The 20155-nt window shown below is 31.3% G+C and overlaps 1 protein-coding gene across 1 annotated transcript in view; it reads left to right on the forward strand.

Annotated features, from left to right (window-relative positions):
* Positions 1 to 1026: 1026 nt before the first annotated feature.
* Positions 1027 to 20155, forward strand: part of LOC134724619 (RYamide receptor-like) — a 52244-nt gene continuing 33115 nt past the window's right edge. Inside the window, exon 1 of the mRNA XM_063587753.1 lies at positions 1027 to 2227. Coding sequence (XP_063443823.1) covers positions 1523 to 2227 — 705 coding nt within the window. The 5' untranslated portion in view covers positions 1027 to 1522. The remainder of the gene's footprint in view (positions 2228 to 20155) is intronic.

Raw genomic sequence — 20155 nt, forward strand, 5'->3', positions numbered from 1 at the left:
ATCCTCATGGCGTCTTTAATGAATCCCCTTATAATTATTTTTTGAAGTATGCTTAGTTTATGTTGTGCGTCTTTTTGATGCTTTATCCTCTGAAACAATTAACAGATATTTGTACCTGATAGGAGACTAACGTTCATCTAAATGGACACATTAAATTAATTGATCAGCTGCTGTTATAGTAAACTGCATTGTAACATTTATAATTTATTAGATTTAGAATGGTGAAGAAATAACATATTTCAATCAATAATTGTCGTAAATTACCAAAGAATGTTTAAATTTGACTTAATGTGATGTGATTCTGGAAAAGTGTGCTATTTTAAAATCTCTCGTTTTGTATGTTTGGCAAAAAGCAAATAAGACATTGAATACATATCGAAAAAAAAGCAATTACATTTTTTTCAATAAAATTATTAGACGGAGCAATAAAAAACAACCCTCAATTACAAAGCAGACAAACGAAAGTTATAAACGATTACCTTATGCCAGCTTTTGATTTATTTGAATATATGATGCTTGTTTCCTAGTAATATTGATACTGAGGTACTGAAAAAAAAATGCAATGATTGATGCAAACAAAAAAGTGAATTATTACGTGTGTAAACTTGATTATACAATAATTTCTTTTGAGCGGTGACTCGAATGAACAAAGATGAAGTGATAACAATTAAACCTATAAATATATTTCTTGTTAAAATATGATAATGAAGCCTTTACCTCATTTTAAGATATTTTCGTTATAAAAGCAGTGACTTGAACAATAACGAACAAAAGAAACTAATTTGCAAGACGTAAAAACTCTTGTGAAGTCTGTATTATAAATAATTTTCTACACGGCTGGCATATTATGATGCAGATGTTTTTTCTCGATATTGTATAGCATGAAATATCAGATATTATTTAACACGTGTAAGAAGAAGTGATCAAACCAAATGTAAAGTATTTATCGTTTTATTGATTGTCTTATTAGTATAAATATCTGTATACCACAGAAACAGGTGGTCAATAACTTTTGGAGTTGTGTTCGATAAACAACCATCTCTGATCAGAACATCTCTTATCAGGATGTTTCAAAACAATGATTGCGTATTATCGTCGTTCCGAGGTCAACAAATGCACCGAGGTTCAAATTGGAAATAAGTCGGAAACTTTGAAATGAGAAAACAAACGACATCGGATCATAACTTTCTTGGAAGTGAAATAAGGTTTCTACTTAAACCGTGAAGTTTTAAATACATTAGAATTGATTGTTTGTAATAACACTACAAAATAGGAAATGTACAGCATAACCGGTATATGGATAATACGTTTTAAAGAATTCAAAATTGTTTGTATAAACCGAGTAATTGCAAGGCAAACTAGGAACTGTACAGCATAACTGGTATATGGATAATAAGTTTTAAAGAAATCAAAATTGATTGTATACACCGAGTAATTGCAAGGCAAAATAGGAATTGCACATCATAACTGGTATATTGATAATTATGATGTGATTTGCCAATTGTGAAGTTGGGAAACAAAAATGAACAACAGTTTCACAAATGAAACTTACATTTCTGAACAAAAGATTTCTCATTTTTTACAAACCATATTCATATTCCTGTATTCTATAATCGTAGTAATAGCTATAGGGGGAAATAGTATTGTTTGTTATCTAGTGTATGCGTACAAACGGATGAGAACTATTCCAAATTATTTTCTTGTGAACTTAGCCATAAGTGATATAATCATGGCGATTTTCTGTATTCCGTTCACATTTGTGGCCAATCTTTTATTAAACTATTGGCCATTCGGTGAAACCATGTGCCCTTTAGTGAGTTATTTACAAGTGGTTGCAGTGTTTCTGAGCGCATATACATTGGTTGCAATGAGTTTTGACCGCTATATCGTCATTGTGCACCCATTTAGACCACGAATTACTACAAGAAAAACCCTGTGTGTTATTATTATCATTTGGATATTATCTTTATCTATACCCATTCCAACATTAATCAAATCAAAAGTGCAATATTATTCAAACACAAGTGGCCAATGTTTAGAAACATGGGATAACAATCACACTTTAATGTATGCCTACAGTACAGGAATAATGGTATTACATTTTTTCGGACCATTAGTTGTGTTGATATTCTGCTATAGTAGAATAGGATATAACATTTGGAAAAAAACTCTTCATGGAAATGATGAAAATAAAAGACGATTACAGTTAGCGTCAGCAAAACAAAAGGTGAGTACAACGACAATTGTAAGTTATCAAATGACGTCCAATTTGCGTATTTTATGATATTAATTGACTGTTTTAAGGTCACAGGTACTCACATTTCTCTTTTTTATTAATATGAAAAACTGATGTTAATGTTTTGTCCGTGAAATAATGAAGTGATATCATATGTTTTTCCAAAAGGTGTCTGTTCGTGATAAGAGATAATTAGTAGTGCCATTAGGCATCTTCAAGTGAGAGATGACCAAAGTTGTCCTGACACATAACAGAAATAATTAGACGGAAACAGACTTTTGATATTGATTAAATTATTAGTTATATAAGAATCAATGATTTGAAATGTCATACGTTTTTGGAGTTGTCTAAGACCATTCCCGACTGACCTAATTGTGAAATCGACAAAAGTTGAAAGCCACTGAAGGACGAACCAAAAATATCGTTATTTGCTGATCGAAGATTGTTGGGCTAAATTTGAGACGAGGTTAATATAAATATATATATATATAACCCATACATATACATGTGTTAGTTATGATATAAAAATAAAAAGTTCAGACAGAATTTTTTTATAAAAAATTAACCTTTAATATGGAAATAAATAATTTAACGATACTATAGTCGTTTTAAAGATGATTGGATTTTGAACCAAAATAATAGTAATTTTTATATATGATTTCTGAAAAGGGTTTTTTAATTTAATACTTTTATGACATACATATTAAGGGCGAGGAACAGAAAATGGTAACCATTTTTTTTTCTCTAAAATATGGTATAAAACCTTGAAACTATAATTAAAAATCGAAAAAATAGCATTCATCTCTTTTATCATTTGAAATGTTACTTATTGAATTCTTTCAAAATAGGTGCTTTTTGATTTTTAATTATTAATCGGTGCCAAAGTTGTATATTCACAATTTAAGTACTATTTACACCCCTGGGTCGATGCCACTGCTGGTGGACGTTTCGTCCCCGAGGGTATCACCAACCCTGTAGTCAACACTTCGGTGTTGACATGAATATCAATAATGTGGTCATTTTGATAAATTTCCTGTTACAAAACTTTGAATTTTCGAAAAACTAAGGATTTTCTTATCCCAGGCATAGATTACCTTAGCCGTATTTGGCACACCATTTTGGAATTTTGGGTCCTCAATGCTCTTCAACTTTGTACTTGTTTGGCTTAATGAATATTTTGATATGAGCGTCACTGATGAGTCTTATGTAGACGAAACGCGCGTCTGGCGTACTAAATTATAATCCTGGTACCTTTGATAACTATTAGTAAAATCTTCGACATAGCACATTTACTGTAACTAAACTTTGAAGAGTGCATGTTACACGCTTACGTCACATTGACAAGGACACATGCGCCAGACTAAAATTTCCAGACAACAAGAACGAAAATTAGACATACAAAAGTCATGATATTTTCTTCCCGAGAGGAATATTTACGTACTAGGTGAATCTCATTCATTGTAAATGGCAAAACTTTCCAGCAACAAGAACAAAAGTTGATGTTGGGAGAACCATGGTGTAGAGGTTAGCGCATCGGACTACCAACACAAAGGTATAAAAGAAGATGCGGTATGATTGCCAATGTGAGACCACAAGAAACCAAAATGACACAGACATGAACAACTATAGGTCACCATGCGGCCTTCCACAATGAGCAAAGCTCATACCGCAAAGTCAGCTATAAAATGCGCCGATAAAACAATGTAAAACAATTCAAACGAGAAAACTAACGGCCTTATCTATATAGAAAAATGAACTAAAAACAAATATGTAACACATAAACAAATGAAAACCACTGAATTACAGGCTGCTGACTTGAAACAGGCACAAACATAAATAATGTGGCGAGGTTAAACATGTTAGCGGGATCCGAACCCTCCCCTAACCTCTGACAATGTTATAACAGTACAACATAAAGAACGAACTATAAAAATCAGTTGAAAACGGTTTAACTCATCAGATAGACAAAAATACAGGTGTACGGTTCGATCCCCGTTCCTAGAAGAAATGTTCAGAGACTAAATTTTCGGCTCTCTCTCGACACCGTTTACGAGTATGGTCTTGAGAAAAGAGGAAACTCCATCGGAAAGGGACGATGAATAGATTACCCGTGTTAAAAGAGAGAAGCTATATCTTTTGCACGTAAAAGACACCTTTGTACATTTCGAAAAAGAACAGGCTTATACCACTACGAGGCAGTATTTGCACCCGTAAAGTGGAAATGGATTAATTAAATTGCAATAACTTGTTTCCTACTATTAAAAACTATTTTAAAACTAAATTAAACTAATATAGTTCAACGAGAAAGCAACCCTGCAACAAAAATAACAAAAACATTCTTCAACAATAGACATGCGACTCAACAACAAAGAATTTGTCTCATTCTGTGCAGTATTTGTAAGGTGTTTTTTGGGGTTGTTGGTTGATCGTTATTTAATTTTAATTTTACATAATCAAACTTCCAATTGAACTTCATGAACAGAGCTAAATGTCAACGTTATAATGTTTCCCAAAACAATATCTTCAGATTTAACCTTTTCAGTCGTTTGTTCATGTATTGGCTAACACTATAATCTTACTACTACTTAATAATGATTATTAACAAGGGAAAAAAATACCAATGTATGTCAATAATTCAACAATTCCGATAACCATGATAACACTTAATATTGTTTGTTTTGAATATTCATATTCACATAAGGTCAATCCTTTCTTAAAGCCAATTTTACTGTAATATGTACGTTTTGAATTGCAATAGAAAGAATCAAATTTATTTTGTACTTCGTCAATACAACCGACTTCTGTATTCGTATTCTGACAACTTTTAAAGATGTTTTAAGCACAAACGTCGCCTTTGTCAATTGATAATGCACATGACAGCTACCAGTATAGATATAATCATCATACTCTTAGCTTTTCGATAAACAAACAAGCTTTGAATTTCAGATTTGATATAATTAAAACCTTTTGATTTTCATTATCGCTTTTATGTCATTTTAATCCACATTAATTTGCTAAGAAGTGAAAATCGGTAATCTTTTACACGCAACCTTCGGTGTCACGAATTATTTATATCTTCAGCTGACTGGGCAAACTCACGATATCATACATTCGCCAATATAAAACTTAACAAGTTGAAACTAATGATAACAATCATTGCATTTATTACTGATAATCAATCTTTTCAATAAAAGTAAATTGAACAAAGAATTTTACTGCTACGTTGTACGTCTTAAAGGTTTTTGTATGATAGAAAATAGAAAAAAATATATTATTATGTAATACATTATCAAAAATGTCGCAATACTTGGGATCGTACTAAGTTCGTGATAGATTCATGCTTAATGTAAAAGGTCGTTCGGGGACTTATAATAGTTGCCTACTTTCTACGTCATGTAATCTCTGGCGGAAAGTTGTCTAGTTACAGCCATACCATATCTTTTTTTATAATGAAATCTCAATACGGACATTCGGTTATAAACGTGCACGGATTTATTGTTTTTCCATTCATGCATCAACCATGATGAGAAAACAGTAAATAATGAAATTGAGAAACCAGCCGCGGACGATCAGTATTATCAGAGATGGAACAACTGTGTTTCATTTTTATGTTCTATTTTTAGAAATACCTGTTGCAGCATAAATGAAGAAAGAAAATCGTGGCGCAGTAAATCTGATCAGTTATTGCATCCGTCTGAATATTGTCCTGATATAGAACTGATCGACATTTTAATGACTTCTCCAGGTCACCTCTTCACTTTTTAATGAATTTTATTTTAGGCATGTGAACTGAACGGTCGAATCAACTAATCTGTCTTCTGTATTTAAACAGCAATTTAATATAACACATAAATCAACTTGAAATGGACACCGAGAATAAAAGTTAGATTTACGTAAAAAAATTATTCGACAAGTTAACATTACATGAATGACTACAAGAGACACCAATCTTACACTTAATGGTATACGTAAACAATACAAACTGTTGATCGATTGGTATATATTTCAATGAAAAAGATTTATAGAGGTAGCTTCAGATGGTACAAATATATGCATACTAGGAAGAATTATGAACGAACCATGCATATGTGTTTGACGCTTTTATAAAAAAAAAACATTTTGAAGTTTGAAACGCGATACCGAACATATTTTGATAGCTTATATAAATATTTAAAAAAATCTTCCTCACTTTTCTAAATGAACTGACTTTATGTAGCATTCACGGGTCTTTGAACGTTTACACTTCCTTTTATATCGATCGCATATGAATTTGATAATATATTAAAGATATGGAATAACAGTGTGCTGTTGCTGTTATTTATTATGCTGTTAAAAGCCAACTTGACTTGATGAATTGTTTTACAAGTTTTCAAATATAAGCTTCGTCAATTGAACTCAGTTGGAAAGTTGTCTTCTTGATAATCTTGCTACATGTCTCTGATTTATAAGACCAAATATTTAAAAAAAACTCTCTTGACAAGATAAGTAAATCTGAAGGAAAGTTAATCTGGAGGAAAGTAAATCTGGAGGAAAGTTCTCCAATATCATACATCCAAAGATAATCTATTATGTTCGTTTGTATCAAACATGTTTATACCTACGGCGTAAATATAGTAAACTCTCAGTCATTATAATAGTAAAATAGATGTTTATAAACATAAATAAACAAAAACTAAAAATATATAAACCGATATCAAAATGTTTATTAACAACTTATAACTGAAAGAACAAAGATATTTTCATTAGCATATTGTGGGAAATGAAAAAAATGTTAAGAAAATACATTACATAGTATCAATAAAGGTCTTGTTCTATCTGACGCAAAACTTAAGTCGTATTTGATTTTATATACTTCCGTGCTTCGCTATGTAATTGTTTACAATTGATTTTACGGATTTGTTTTTCAACAGGCGGTATATAAACATCACACGTTCGTTGACAGTATTATGATTGTTTTCGTGCAGATGTATGTTTTCAGATTTAAAAGAATAAGAGTATGTGATTGAGACTGAGTGATTGTTGTTTATTGCTATCTATCAGATTTGTTTTTCGTTTTGTATTGTGTGTTCTTGTTTCGAGCTGTTACATCAGTGGCCAAGGTTAGAGGAGGGTTTGAGCCTTAACACCAGTTCAACCATTGCCGCATTTTGTATGATCTTGTCCCAAGTTAAGATCATATGATTCAGAATGAGTGATTGTTTCCTGATGTATATCAAATTGGTTTTCGTTCATTGACAAGCATACCACATCTTCTTATTTTTATATTCATGATACTAATAATCTTAAGTAAATTGATATTCTTAGTCGAAAGTTTATGAACAAAATAAGCTAAAAATAGAGATAGGTTATTGTGCTCATTTTCGAGATATTTGGATTAAAAAAAATGCGTGAAAAGGTTGATTTTAACCTTTATATATGCATAGGTATTACTTAGATATAAAAATAAATAAATTACCTATTACGAGCTATAATTGAAGTCTTATATGAAAAGAAAAATCTGCATTATGGGGCAAAATATATGATCCTGTATTGATTGGGAAAAACTAAGAATTCCGACTATCTGACAAAAATTCCGAAAACCTTTACAAAGTCATTCTAAGATTGAGGATTCGTTGCCGAATAATGATATAGTTCAATCATGTTTCAAAAGTATGATCGTGCACCGGTAATATTTGCACCGCAGATGATGCACTGTATTTAGGGAAAAACTCCCATGTATTTTGTTTTTTTTCTTCAAATCTATTGTGTTGTGGTTGGTTCTGTTTGACAAACTTTTTACCTTTTTACTCTGTATTTAACAGACTTTCCTGGCTTGGTAGTAAAGTGTTACGGTATTAATAATTTAAAAAAAATCATTTGTTACATTTTCCCAATATCTTTGCCGTAATCCCTTTTTGTTACGTGTTTATCAAACTTATCATATCAAATATGAACATCTCTACATCGATCACTCATGAAAGATCTGTGACAGTCTGCTTTCTACATTGTACGTTTAGAACTTTACAAAAATCTATTTTGAAAGCAGTAATAATAAAAGAATTATATTTGACAGGACCACCCATTATCTGCATAATGGAAGGTAACTATGGCAGAGAACATTTGATTTATGCAATTTTTGGAACATTTCCTTCATGACTTTAATTAAACCATAATCAACAACTTAAGCCAGGAAGGAAACCTAGACGATTTTTACATAAATGTCCTCATAATTAAATATCAATTCTTTATTCTGTAATTCCCATTATATGGAAGTATTAGTAAAACAAGGTGTTTAATCGCATGACATTTGATTAGTTCCAATTTATGAATTGGAACAAATAATTTCCGGAGTCAAAGCCATTGTAAATGGTTATAGAAATACTATCCCAGATCAAAGCTATTGTATTTTCTTATAAAAATAGAGAACAGGAAATTGAATACCGTAAGCTATCAAACTATCAAAACGGAGAACAAACTCGGCTTAGGAATCAGATCGAACTCAAAGGGAAAGATTTTTACTTTAAATTGAATTTCTGAATCGTATCATATTAAAATATATTAAAACAATATTTCAGTACTGTGTTACTGCATCAGAATAAAAGGCAGTGTTATATTTATTTTGTCTAATGCTTAGTATTTTCTGTGTGTGTTACATTGTAATGATAGGTCATATATCTTCTCTTATATTTAATGCGTTTCCCTAGGTTTTGGTTTGTGACCCGGATTTGTGTTTTTCTATCGATGTATGAGTTTTACATCGGTATACTACTGTTGCCTTTATTTTTCGATTTGTCACTTTGATGTCAACCCAAACAGCACAAATAACCAATTGACATTTGAAGATTAACATACAGTATTCAACGAAAAACAGGTGTCTATGCAATATGTGAAGCTCTAAAAAACTAGAGGCTCTAAAGAGCCTGTGTCGCTCACCTTGGTCTATGTTAATATTAAACATTGTAGACAGATGGATTTATGACAAAATTGTGTTTTGGTGATGGTGATGTGTTTGTAGATCTTACTTTACTAAACATTTTTGCTGCTTACAGTTATCTCTATATATAACAGTAGAGTTTCTCTGGAAAATGTTAGTGAAAATCTACAAATTTTGTGAAAATTGTTAAAAATTGACTATGACGGGCAATTACTCCTTAGGGGGCAATTGACTATTTTTGTCATGTTGACTTACTTTTAGTTCTTACTTTGCTGTACATTATTGCTGTTTACAGTTTATCTCTATCTATAACAGTATTCAAGAAAATAACAAAAAAACATCAAAATTTTTAAAATTACAAATTCAGGGGCAGCAACCTAACAACCGATGATCCAATTCATCTTAAAATTCCAGGGCAGATAGATCTTGAACTGATCAACAATTTTACTTCCTGTCAGATTTGCTCTTAATGCTTTGGTTTTTGAGTTATAAGCCAAAAACTGCATTTTCCCCCATGTTCTATTTTTAGCCATGGCGGCCATCTTGGTTGGTTGGCCGAGTTACCGGACACATCTTTTTAAACTAAATACCCCAAAGATGATTGTGGCCAAGTTTTAATTAATTTGGCCCAGTAGTTTCAGAGGAGAAGACTTTTCTAAAAGATTACTAAGATTTACGAAAAATGGTTAAAAATTGACTCCTTTGGGCCAGGTGAGCTAAAAATATACTGCAAGGTCTGAACACGTAGCGAAAAAAAATTCTTTAAAGTTTTCATTTTATTTGTAGAATTATGTACGTATATCAGATATTTAATATCATCTTACATACATACCTAATTTTACAAAAAGAACCCCACCGAAATATCAAAGTTATCAGTATAGACATCCATTTGTGAGTTGATTCTTCAGACCTGAAACAATTCAACTTACATGAGCTTTGTTTGAATTATTTGTCCTATATTAATCACACGATGAAAATTTTAACGCAAAATGAAAAAAAACAAGTATTTTATTGTTGTACGGGAATAAAACAGTTTGAAAAAGTTTTAACATGTGATTCAGACTAGAAATAACTAAAACAAATGATATTACAAGTTGGTCATATTCTTTTGATTTTAATCGTCAAGGTGTATTTTGTTTTAAAACAAATAAATAATTATGTATCGTTTGTAAACTTTCCACAACAGTTTGTTCGACCTCACTTGATACAGGAATATTTCGTATATATACAATATCAACGCTCTAGTTTGTTTTTGTTCTCTATCAGATAAGTTCAACAACAACTGCTTCATGCAATGTACAGTTTATATTTCTGTGTGTTCTTTGTGTTTTATAGCAACAAAGATTTAATCACACCTTGCTGCAAGGAATAAAAGAAGTAAACTTTTCATATCATTTCTTTTATTGTTGTATTGAACTATCAATAATAGGATGAAAGTACAACATACTGCGTTTTATTTGCGTTTCTGCAGCATCTTGGTAAAAATAACGTAAACTAGTATACACTCAAAAGATGGTCTACACACCGAAAAGGTACATCAAAACGTGTAAAGTATTTTAAAACTGGTTAGGATTCGAAAATTAATGTATGCTTATCATCTTTACAGGTCGGACATTGTAAGAAAATTTGTTATTTTACTTGTTGTAATTACCTAACCATTGTTTTCAACCTATGGGTATTTTATTGCAAGTGTGTAAATCCTGGTATTTATGATGAGTTTATTTAGTACAAGTCCATGGTCTTTTTTTAAATTTAAAATATCAACTCCTTGAGGAAACCACAACTGAAAAAAAAGAATACCCTTTTGTGAGTTCATCAAACTCACTGGATAAAAGAAGTATATATTGAACATATTATGAACATTTTAAATGAAAATTATTTATACAAATGTGTTGAAATAAACTAACAAAGAATACTTTCCTTTAAATCTTTTAATATTGATGAAAAAAAACTGTACTTGTTTGTGAGTAAATTACGTAATTGTGCATTTAAGCCTGATATCTCTGTTATACTTGAGATGTAGTCTTTAATTCGTGTCTGTAAGCATTTGCTTCCAATTGTATTATACCAGAATTCATAACAATCAATAGTTTAGACAATAAATACGGCATGCTTAACTTTAAGCCTATTATCTATAAAATGTAATAAACGTGTTGTGATGAATTTGGTAAGGAAAGTACAATTTATTTCAGTTTCAATATTTATATTATTCTCCGCATGAAATTAAATCTTTAAATAACTGTTATAAAATAGATATCAACAAAGGGGTTGCGATAAATAGAATTTCAAAAGTCTAGTATCTTTTCGGTGCAAGTACAGGAATGGATTAAGGCAGTGAGATAATTGGGACAAATAACAATTATAAAAGCCTAAATGGGTCTTTGAATATACAGGATACATAGATATTTAAGTATCCAAATGTTGCTAAGCACCTGTCCTGAGTCTACTTCGTGACAAATATGTCCAAAGAAACAGCCCCAAGGTACATTGTTGTGTAGTTAAATCAACTAATTGATAAAGGAATTAGTTTAAGAAATTCACTAAGAAATCAAGCTATATGTATGTCTGATCCTTTGTAATTGCAATCAAAGAGACATTACTTATTTCTCATACATTTTATTGGATTCCTAAGTTATATAGGTGTCCTTACTAGCAACATTAATTGTAATACCGGGCCATCCAAGTTTCTTCCGAAATCTCTTTCTAAACTATTATATTAGCAGTAAAAGACAGACTTCAGAATTATTGTGAAACTACTTACTCTAGGGGCGTAGTGAATCAGATGTGGATACCTGAAATATTCCATATTATCAAAGTAACTTTCATGTTACTAATGTATAAGACTTTTGATTTTTCTACCCTTTACACAAGTTTTCCCAATCACATTTTGTTAAAACGCTGTGATTAAAAGAAAATACTCTGCTTCTTACATTATTATGATGCTTGATTTATTGATTTACGACATATTTGTTACGTTTGGGGACGTGTTTTTCAGCAAATAATCGGCATCGCAATGGAAACCAATTACATTCTCTTCTTTTCAACTAGTTTCTTTAATAAGATATACATAAGATACACTGCAGGATGTCTCACAGCTTGACTAAAATTTAGAAGTTCACAATAAGGTTCGGCTAAGAACAAATTATTTAAACAGAAGGACTCAGCTTCCAAATTGTGAACTTTTCATTTCTGTTTAGCGAAAGTTAAATAAGAAAAATACCAACCTCCGAGTAAAATTCAAAATGGAAAGTCCATAATCAAATGGCAAACAAAAAAAGCTCAAAGACAATAAACAAATGGAAAACGACTGTCATATACATGACTTGGTGTACAGATATTTTCTATGTAGAACATGGTGGAATAACACTAGTTTTTATAGCTAGATAAACCGTTCTCATGTATGAAAAGCGCACATCCAAGCACATATTAATAGAGAGTTTATATCTTGCAGATGATATAATATTCGCGAGCTTGCATTTCCAATCATGATATCATTGACTAGTTCTTACAATGTAGCCATCAAAGCGTTCTAAGTGGTAAAGTTGAAATCATCCCTTTAAAAATGTTGCGCCAGATGACAAAAAATTATTGCCGTTACCAAAATCTCTCCCATTTTCTCGTATGTGGCATCACTGAGTTTGTACCTACATGAGGAAACCTGTTTTTTTCTGAAATCGGAGCGAAAACTATGTTCATATACTTGATAAATATTAGTGTACGGGACCATTCTGATTAGTTTGCTTTAACACCTCAAACTCATAACATGATGACATTTTATACAGACGTTGTGAAATGTTTTAGATGGAAAAGAAAGTACTTCAAATTAAACTGATGTAGATAAGACAACCAATTGCCCTTATAGTTCATTTTTTCTCTCTCATTTTAACTGTCGAAAAGTAAGGAAAAAATACCACGATCAAAGTTTGGGTGGAGAGGGGTGGGGTGTGAGTCTTTGTGCAAAGAGGGAGACGCATGGGGACTGATGGCAGTTCGTTAAATCTGATAAGATCAAACCCTGTCTTAATCAAAATTAAAACCTTCACTTGTATGTTAGTTGTTTAAAGTTGATTATGGTTTCGTTTAATTAACAAAATTAAGCGAGCAATGCAGTTCTTAATTATTATTTTAACCCTACAATAAATGTCAATTAAAACCCGCATTAAACAACGTAACTTCATACACAAGAAAGTGCTATAAACTCTTATGTCTCCCATGTGTGTTCTTCAGACATAAAAAAGTATTGACTGCTTGGTTTTTATGTACACGCTAATAACGAAAAAAAAATGGAACTCTTAACGAACTTTTTCTTCTCTTCAAATCTATTATTACCAGAGGATTCAAGTGGAAATAGATAAACAGTATTTAAGCGGATAAGAGAATTAAGTTATGAATTTGCAGAATATGGATTTAAAAACAAATTCAGACTGACTAAATAAAAATTGACTATTTAACTATGACCTTGCAAATACTTATAATGATTAAAATGCGTACGATGTCTACATTGAAGAGAGTCGTTCATTGTTTTCTTGTTGCTTCCCATAGGTTTACATCTTAAAATTGAGAATGGAAATGGGGAATGTGTCAAAGAGACAACAACCCGACCAAATAAAAAAAAAACAACAGCAGAAGGTCACCAACAGGTCTTCAATGTAGCGAGAAATTCCCGCACCCGAAGGCGTCCTTCAGCTGGCCCCTAAACAAATATATACTAGTTCAGTGATAATGAACGCCATACTAATTTCCAAATTGTACACAAGAAACTAAAATTAAAATAATACAAGACTAACAAAGGCCAGAGGGTCCTGACTTGGGACAGGCGCAAAACTGCGGCGGGGTTAAACATGTTTGTGAGATTTCAACCCTCCCCCTATACCTCTAACCAATGTAGAAAAGTAAACGCATAACAATACGCACATTAAAATTCAGTTCAAGAGAAGTCCGAGTCTTGCATACTACAAGTCGTGAATATTTTGTTTTACAGAATGTCATGTTAGCTCTTAGCATCAAGCACAGTGAAAAGTTCTTTGGCTTGTGATTGTGGATTCATATTTGTTCAATGATATGTATGTCTACAATCATCTGTATGCTTAATTCATTAAGAATCGAATTTTAAATCATACCAAACTGCATGCATGAAATTTCAATAAAGTAGTTCTTTTTCATTGAAAAAATGCACGATAGTGTAAATCATGATTTTATTTTACCTCAGCTACAATATTGGTAATCAAATATTATATGACAAAAGAGAAGTCCATACAAGTATCAATATTCTGATAAACTATGTGTAAACATTGGTGAATCACAAGTCAAATACTTATTTTCATTTTTGTTTGTTTTTACACATGCGTGAATTACAGTTGCACAACATTGATTCGACAGGAGACAGAATTGCTGGAATTCAATTTAAAGCCCAAGACTAATTTCTATGTGTCAAAAATTGGATAATGAAAATAATGTTTTTATAAATGTTCACCAAATTGAGTGTAGGTTGAAAATTACAAAACAAATACGGAATTTTTTTAGCAAGAAGAGAACAATTTCTAAATATCTGAAATAACACCCATAAATTAAAGAATCCACCTTTGGGTAATAGAAAAAAAAAGTGTACAACAAATATACCGAACTCCAAGGAAAACTCAAATTGGATAGTCCTTAATCAAATGGCAAAATCGAAACTCAAACACATTAAGGAATGGAAAACAGCTGCCACATTCCTGTCTTGGCAAGGCAGTTAATTTTGAGAAAATAGTTAAACCTGTCAGGAATTGATCCTGATCTCTAATGGATATACCATGGTAATTTCATATATTTATCTATTTTATCTTAGACTCTACAATTTTCTTAATAGAATTATTTTTGTCTTAATTCAAGAAAATATTTTTTTCTGCTGATCAATTATTGTAGTATAGTTTGAATGAACGGCGACCTACAATGACCTACAGATTCTTATATTAACGACATTAAAACTAAAACGTCTAATTGGAATTTATATCACATCTACTTTTGTTTTATAAATGTAATTACAAAAAAGTAGCCAGACCAATTCGATACTGATCCTCTTTTAGCTTGGGTGGATGCTAGTAGAAAACAGAAGATACCTCAATCGAAATATTCGGCTGTGATGCAAACATGAATAAAATGAAGCCATTTTATTTTAAACTCAAAAGATTTCAGAAAACTTAATAAGAATAAGTTTTGCTTTTAGAATTCACACAAGCCAAACAAAATGTAGAATTTATCGTATATTCGCAATCGTCCTTCGAAAATTGCTAACCATCATCCTTAAACAAATTGGACTTCAAGTTCTAGTAGTCTAAAACTAATTGATGAAACATTAAGAAGTAACGATACTTGACGAGAAATCTAACTAGTATAGATAACGTGTCAATTACTGTATGAATTTAAAATTTCGAGTTCATAACAATTTTTCATTTGATTTTTATCTTAAATTAATATTTCTTTGTCTGTTATGTAATTCTGTAGGAAAGAAGTAATTAAAATTGATGAAAGACCTTTGATATTTTGATTCTTTAATTGATATCGATAATGTGTACTTGAATGGTATAAGTACATGCATTTATATAGTGCATTAATGGTGTCTTGACGAAATGCTTATTCTATATCATGTTATGGTCCAAGGACACAGTTATCGTCCTTTGGTTTTCGTTGTCTACGAATATAGTCCCTAGTGTAAACAGTGTATAACTTGCATGTCTTATTTGATACACTTTCCCAATTTATTTCTTGATATTAAATGCATGAAATATCAAGCAGGGGGGTGTAATTACATGTAAAAAAAAATTGGGTGCTGAATCTTTATGTTAAGAAGTAAATTGGTCCAGTTCTAAAAGGTCAAATTTTAGCACGTCTGAAGCTGTCAAACTGAATTTTACACCCCCTTAACACAGAATTGTCAATATTTTGAGTTAGAGCTGGTAGAAGTTTCTATAATTTTGATATTATTTGTCTCACTGGTAGTACACTACACTGTAAAAATCTTGTTGAGAAAGAGCAGGTGCGATTTTTTTAATTTGAATTTATTGTCTAAAAGAAATGCACTACGAAATAACTGTGTTCTCGGGCCTAAGAGATGGATTCCTGAAATCTAGATTCTGTACTTTGGCAACTTTCCTGAATGATTTGCTGGTTTCAGTTTGTCAAACTCAATCAAAGTAAAGGATTTACATCTTTGGTTTACAGAAATTCTGTTAAAATGTGCCATTTTGGCATTCTACGGCTATAATAAGCATTTTAAAGCAGTTTACATTTTATGGCTAAGAGGCATGCTGACTTTCTATCTGACAGCTTTTTTGTTCCTGATATTTGTGTTTCTATGATTAAATCAAATTTAATTAACCATTTGTGAACTCTGGATATAGAGAAAAGTAGATTATCACAGAAAAAAAGTGCAGATATTTGTATTCACGGCCATGGTTAAACGGCCTAATAGATGTATGTAAAATGTGAAGAGCTTTGTACATCAAATCTGTAGTCCATCACAAATATTTCACTAAATCTGTAAAAAAAGCACTTTATTATACTCAGTACACCTTACTCCTTTCATAGGCTACCATTTTTTTTCTCTGTATGATAGTAAGTGGTCCAACTTTATGCCTATTAAGGCTAAAACTAAATGCAAGTTTTCCATTGAAAAGTGAAAAAAATGGCCATCAGACCATATTGTTTCTAAAAAAATTAAATGCAAGAGTCCTTTTGCAATTAGACTTCTTGTATCATAACGCCTTAGCATAGAAATGAGCAAAAAGTTACACATTTTCATTTCTAATAGCTTCTGTGTGCATTTTTATATGTCAATATGGGCTACCGCCTAAATCGACTCTAAATAATTCTCAGTACTACATGGCCCAAGACCATTTTATACTCATGTGGTATGCTTTTTGACACTTTTCTATACATTTAAAGTACATTTTATATATATGAAAGAATAAATTAGGCATAAAAAATTTCAAAATCTTCAAATTGGCTGAGAAAAATGCATATTTATATAAGGCGTCCCTAAATTGGAAAATCTCTATTTTCAGGCATAGGCTTATATAAATTTAACTTTGGAATAATTACAATACATCTGATAAATAAAATGAGTGTTCAGATGCTTTTAATACTTAATATTTGATATTCAAGAGCATTTAAAAAGCAAATTTTTGCAAACTTTAAAATTTTAAGGCAAAAATCTTGACAGTTGAAGATATTTGATTTACACGTCAAAAATAAACATTCAAATGTCTATATTAAAATGACCCTAGTGTCTCTAATATATGTCATATGGCCATGAAACTTGGCAACCTATCTCACAATTGCCTAAGCTTAGGTTATGCAAAGTTTTATAAAGATTAGTCAAGTCTTTCTGTCCTATTAGGTCCAAGGACACAGTTATCGTCCTTTGGTTTTCGTTGTCTACGAATATAGTCCCTAGTGTAAACAGTGTATAACTTGCATGTCTTATTTGATACACTTTCCCAATTTATTTCTTGATATTAAATGCATGAAATATCAAGTAGGGGGGTGTAATTACATGTAAAAAAAAATTGGGTTCTGAATCTTTATGTTAAGAAGTAAATTGGTCCAGTTCTAAAAGGTCAAATTTTAGCACGTCTGAAGCTGTCAAACTGAATTTTACACCCCTTTAACACAGAATTGTCAATATTTTGAGTTAGAGCTGGTAGAAGTTTCTATAATTTTGATATTCTTTGTCTCACTGGTAGTACACTACACTGTAAAAATCTTGTTGAGAAAGAGCAGGTGCGATTTTTTTAATTTGAATTTATTGTCTAAAAGAAATGCACTACGAAATAACTGTGTTCTCGGGCCTTATGTATGTATGCATTTTTTGTTTTACTCATACACGTTCGACTATAATCGAATTTCATTAAATTAAAGGAGTTCTTTGAACAACTATTTTGTTGTCTTGGAAAAGCATGTACCTAGTTAGGAAAATGACAGTTGTTTTGCATTCGTTCCGTTGGTTAATGTTATCGAGCATTTTGTTTTGTCAGGTTTTGTGGACTACTACTTGTTTGAATAAACCTAGCAGTTCGGCAATTCAAATTGATATGGGAAATAATAGACATAACCCCATAGACAAGCAAGGTGCCGGAAGTTGGAATTTGTCTTGTCGTATTGATTATTTTTCAAAAAAATCGATACAACTGCTGACCTGGGTTGGCTCCTTAATTCTAACCATGGTGGAATCTCTATTGAATGTGACATGTTCATTGGTTGCTCTTTACCAGCTTTTGCGGTTGATATTAAGGTGGTACCTAACACTACAGGGAGATAACTCTGTAAAGTCAGCTTAACGTTTTAATTACGTTGTGATGTACAAGGAATATCAAACTTTTAAAAGATAAAAATTGGTGTTTGTCAAACTGCTATATAACCAGTGTAATTTTTCTGATAAAAGGGTTGGTTCAAATGTTTGAATTTTTTATATTTTTGTTAAAGGGTCAAAGTCAATACTTTGTCAAAATTTTATGAAAATTTAACGAGCCAAATTAATTTTAGTGAAAGTGTTGGGTACCACCTTAAGTACCAGAGCACTAAAACTGATACAGTAATTCAATCACCGTGCTATTCAAGGTACACCTCTTATCAGATAATGAATGTAAATCAGTTTATTTTCAGTCAAATGATTATTTTGTAGCAATAAACAGGAAAGTCAATTAACGATTTGTTTGAGATTTATTTCGAGGCCATAAATATGACACAGCAGCTTAACGTTTTCTTAAATGAATAATTCCGCTTTAAATCTGAAGTCATTTGTAAATGAATTGTGTAAAAACAAATCAACTAAGCAAGAGCAGGAACATCTTAAGGCTTTTCAGCAGATTAATCAAACCATACACCAACTGATATTGTCTATCGAGAGAATTGCTGACTTCGTCCAAAAATGACTTTGATATCTAAACGTATACACAATTTGTCTCTGGCCATGTGTTGGTATACTTTTTTCATCACAGCAAACATAAAATATGTTTTAAAATGTTTTGGTTGGTTCTATAGGATATATTTTCGGTTGAACATTCATGGCATATCATTCCGTTTAAATCAAAACTGTCTGATAGTGATTGTCATTGCTGCTCATGTGATCACATCGACTACAAGATGATGGTATTGTCTACATACTATTTCCTTGATTACACCTACATTAAATTATCGTGCAAACATTAGTTTTATCTTGAAAGCCGAGTTAACAAATGGATACGATTCACAGAAAACATATTGTTTCGTATTCATCGTGATGTTTTCGTTTTGTGATCACAATAAAATAAAATTGTTACTTTATTTGATAAATCACACCAGCGAGGTGCTACAAAAAAAATGTATTCCACAGAATGAAATTCTTGTCATTAGATTTGACCTTTTCACAAACTTCGTTATAATATATTGGTCAAGTTTGAATTTTTCTAATCAAATATGACAATTTTCTGAAAAGAAATATGCCTTGTATTTCTGAAATTTTGCTGATTCGGGGATGATTGCAAGTAACATGACAGCAGTTAGCGAGGGAATTACTAACCTTTAGATCAAATAACATAATTTAGTATAATTGGCAACAATTGAAAGCAAACAATGAACTTATGTACTAAATATCTAGAAAAAAACCTCTTAGAAACGAAAAACAAAAACACCAAGTTATTAACTGTTATCAATGGAGTCATAATAAATGAGTTCAAAAGTGAACAATTATACGCTTCTCAAGTAAGATTAACATAAAATCATACTGACTATAGTTCGTAACGTTATGACTTTGTTGTTCACATTATATGTTAATGACTCTTTTGAACTAATTTATTATGACTCCATTGATAACAGTAAATAACTTGGTGTTTTTGGTTTTCGAATCCTCGAATCAACAAAATTTCAGAAATAAAAGGCATATTTCGTTTCAGAAAATTGTCAAAATTGATCAGCAAAATTCAAACTTGACCAATATATTTTAACAAAGTTTGTAAAGAGGTCAAAACTAATGACAATAATTTCATTCT

This window comes from Mytilus trossulus, chromosome 7 (genome assembly GCF_036588685.1).
Source record: "Mytilus trossulus isolate FHL-02 chromosome 7, PNRI_Mtr1.1.1.hap1, whole genome shotgun sequence".
Lineage (NCBI taxonomy): Eukaryota > Metazoa > Mollusca > Bivalvia > Mytilida > Mytilidae > Mytilus > Mytilus trossulus.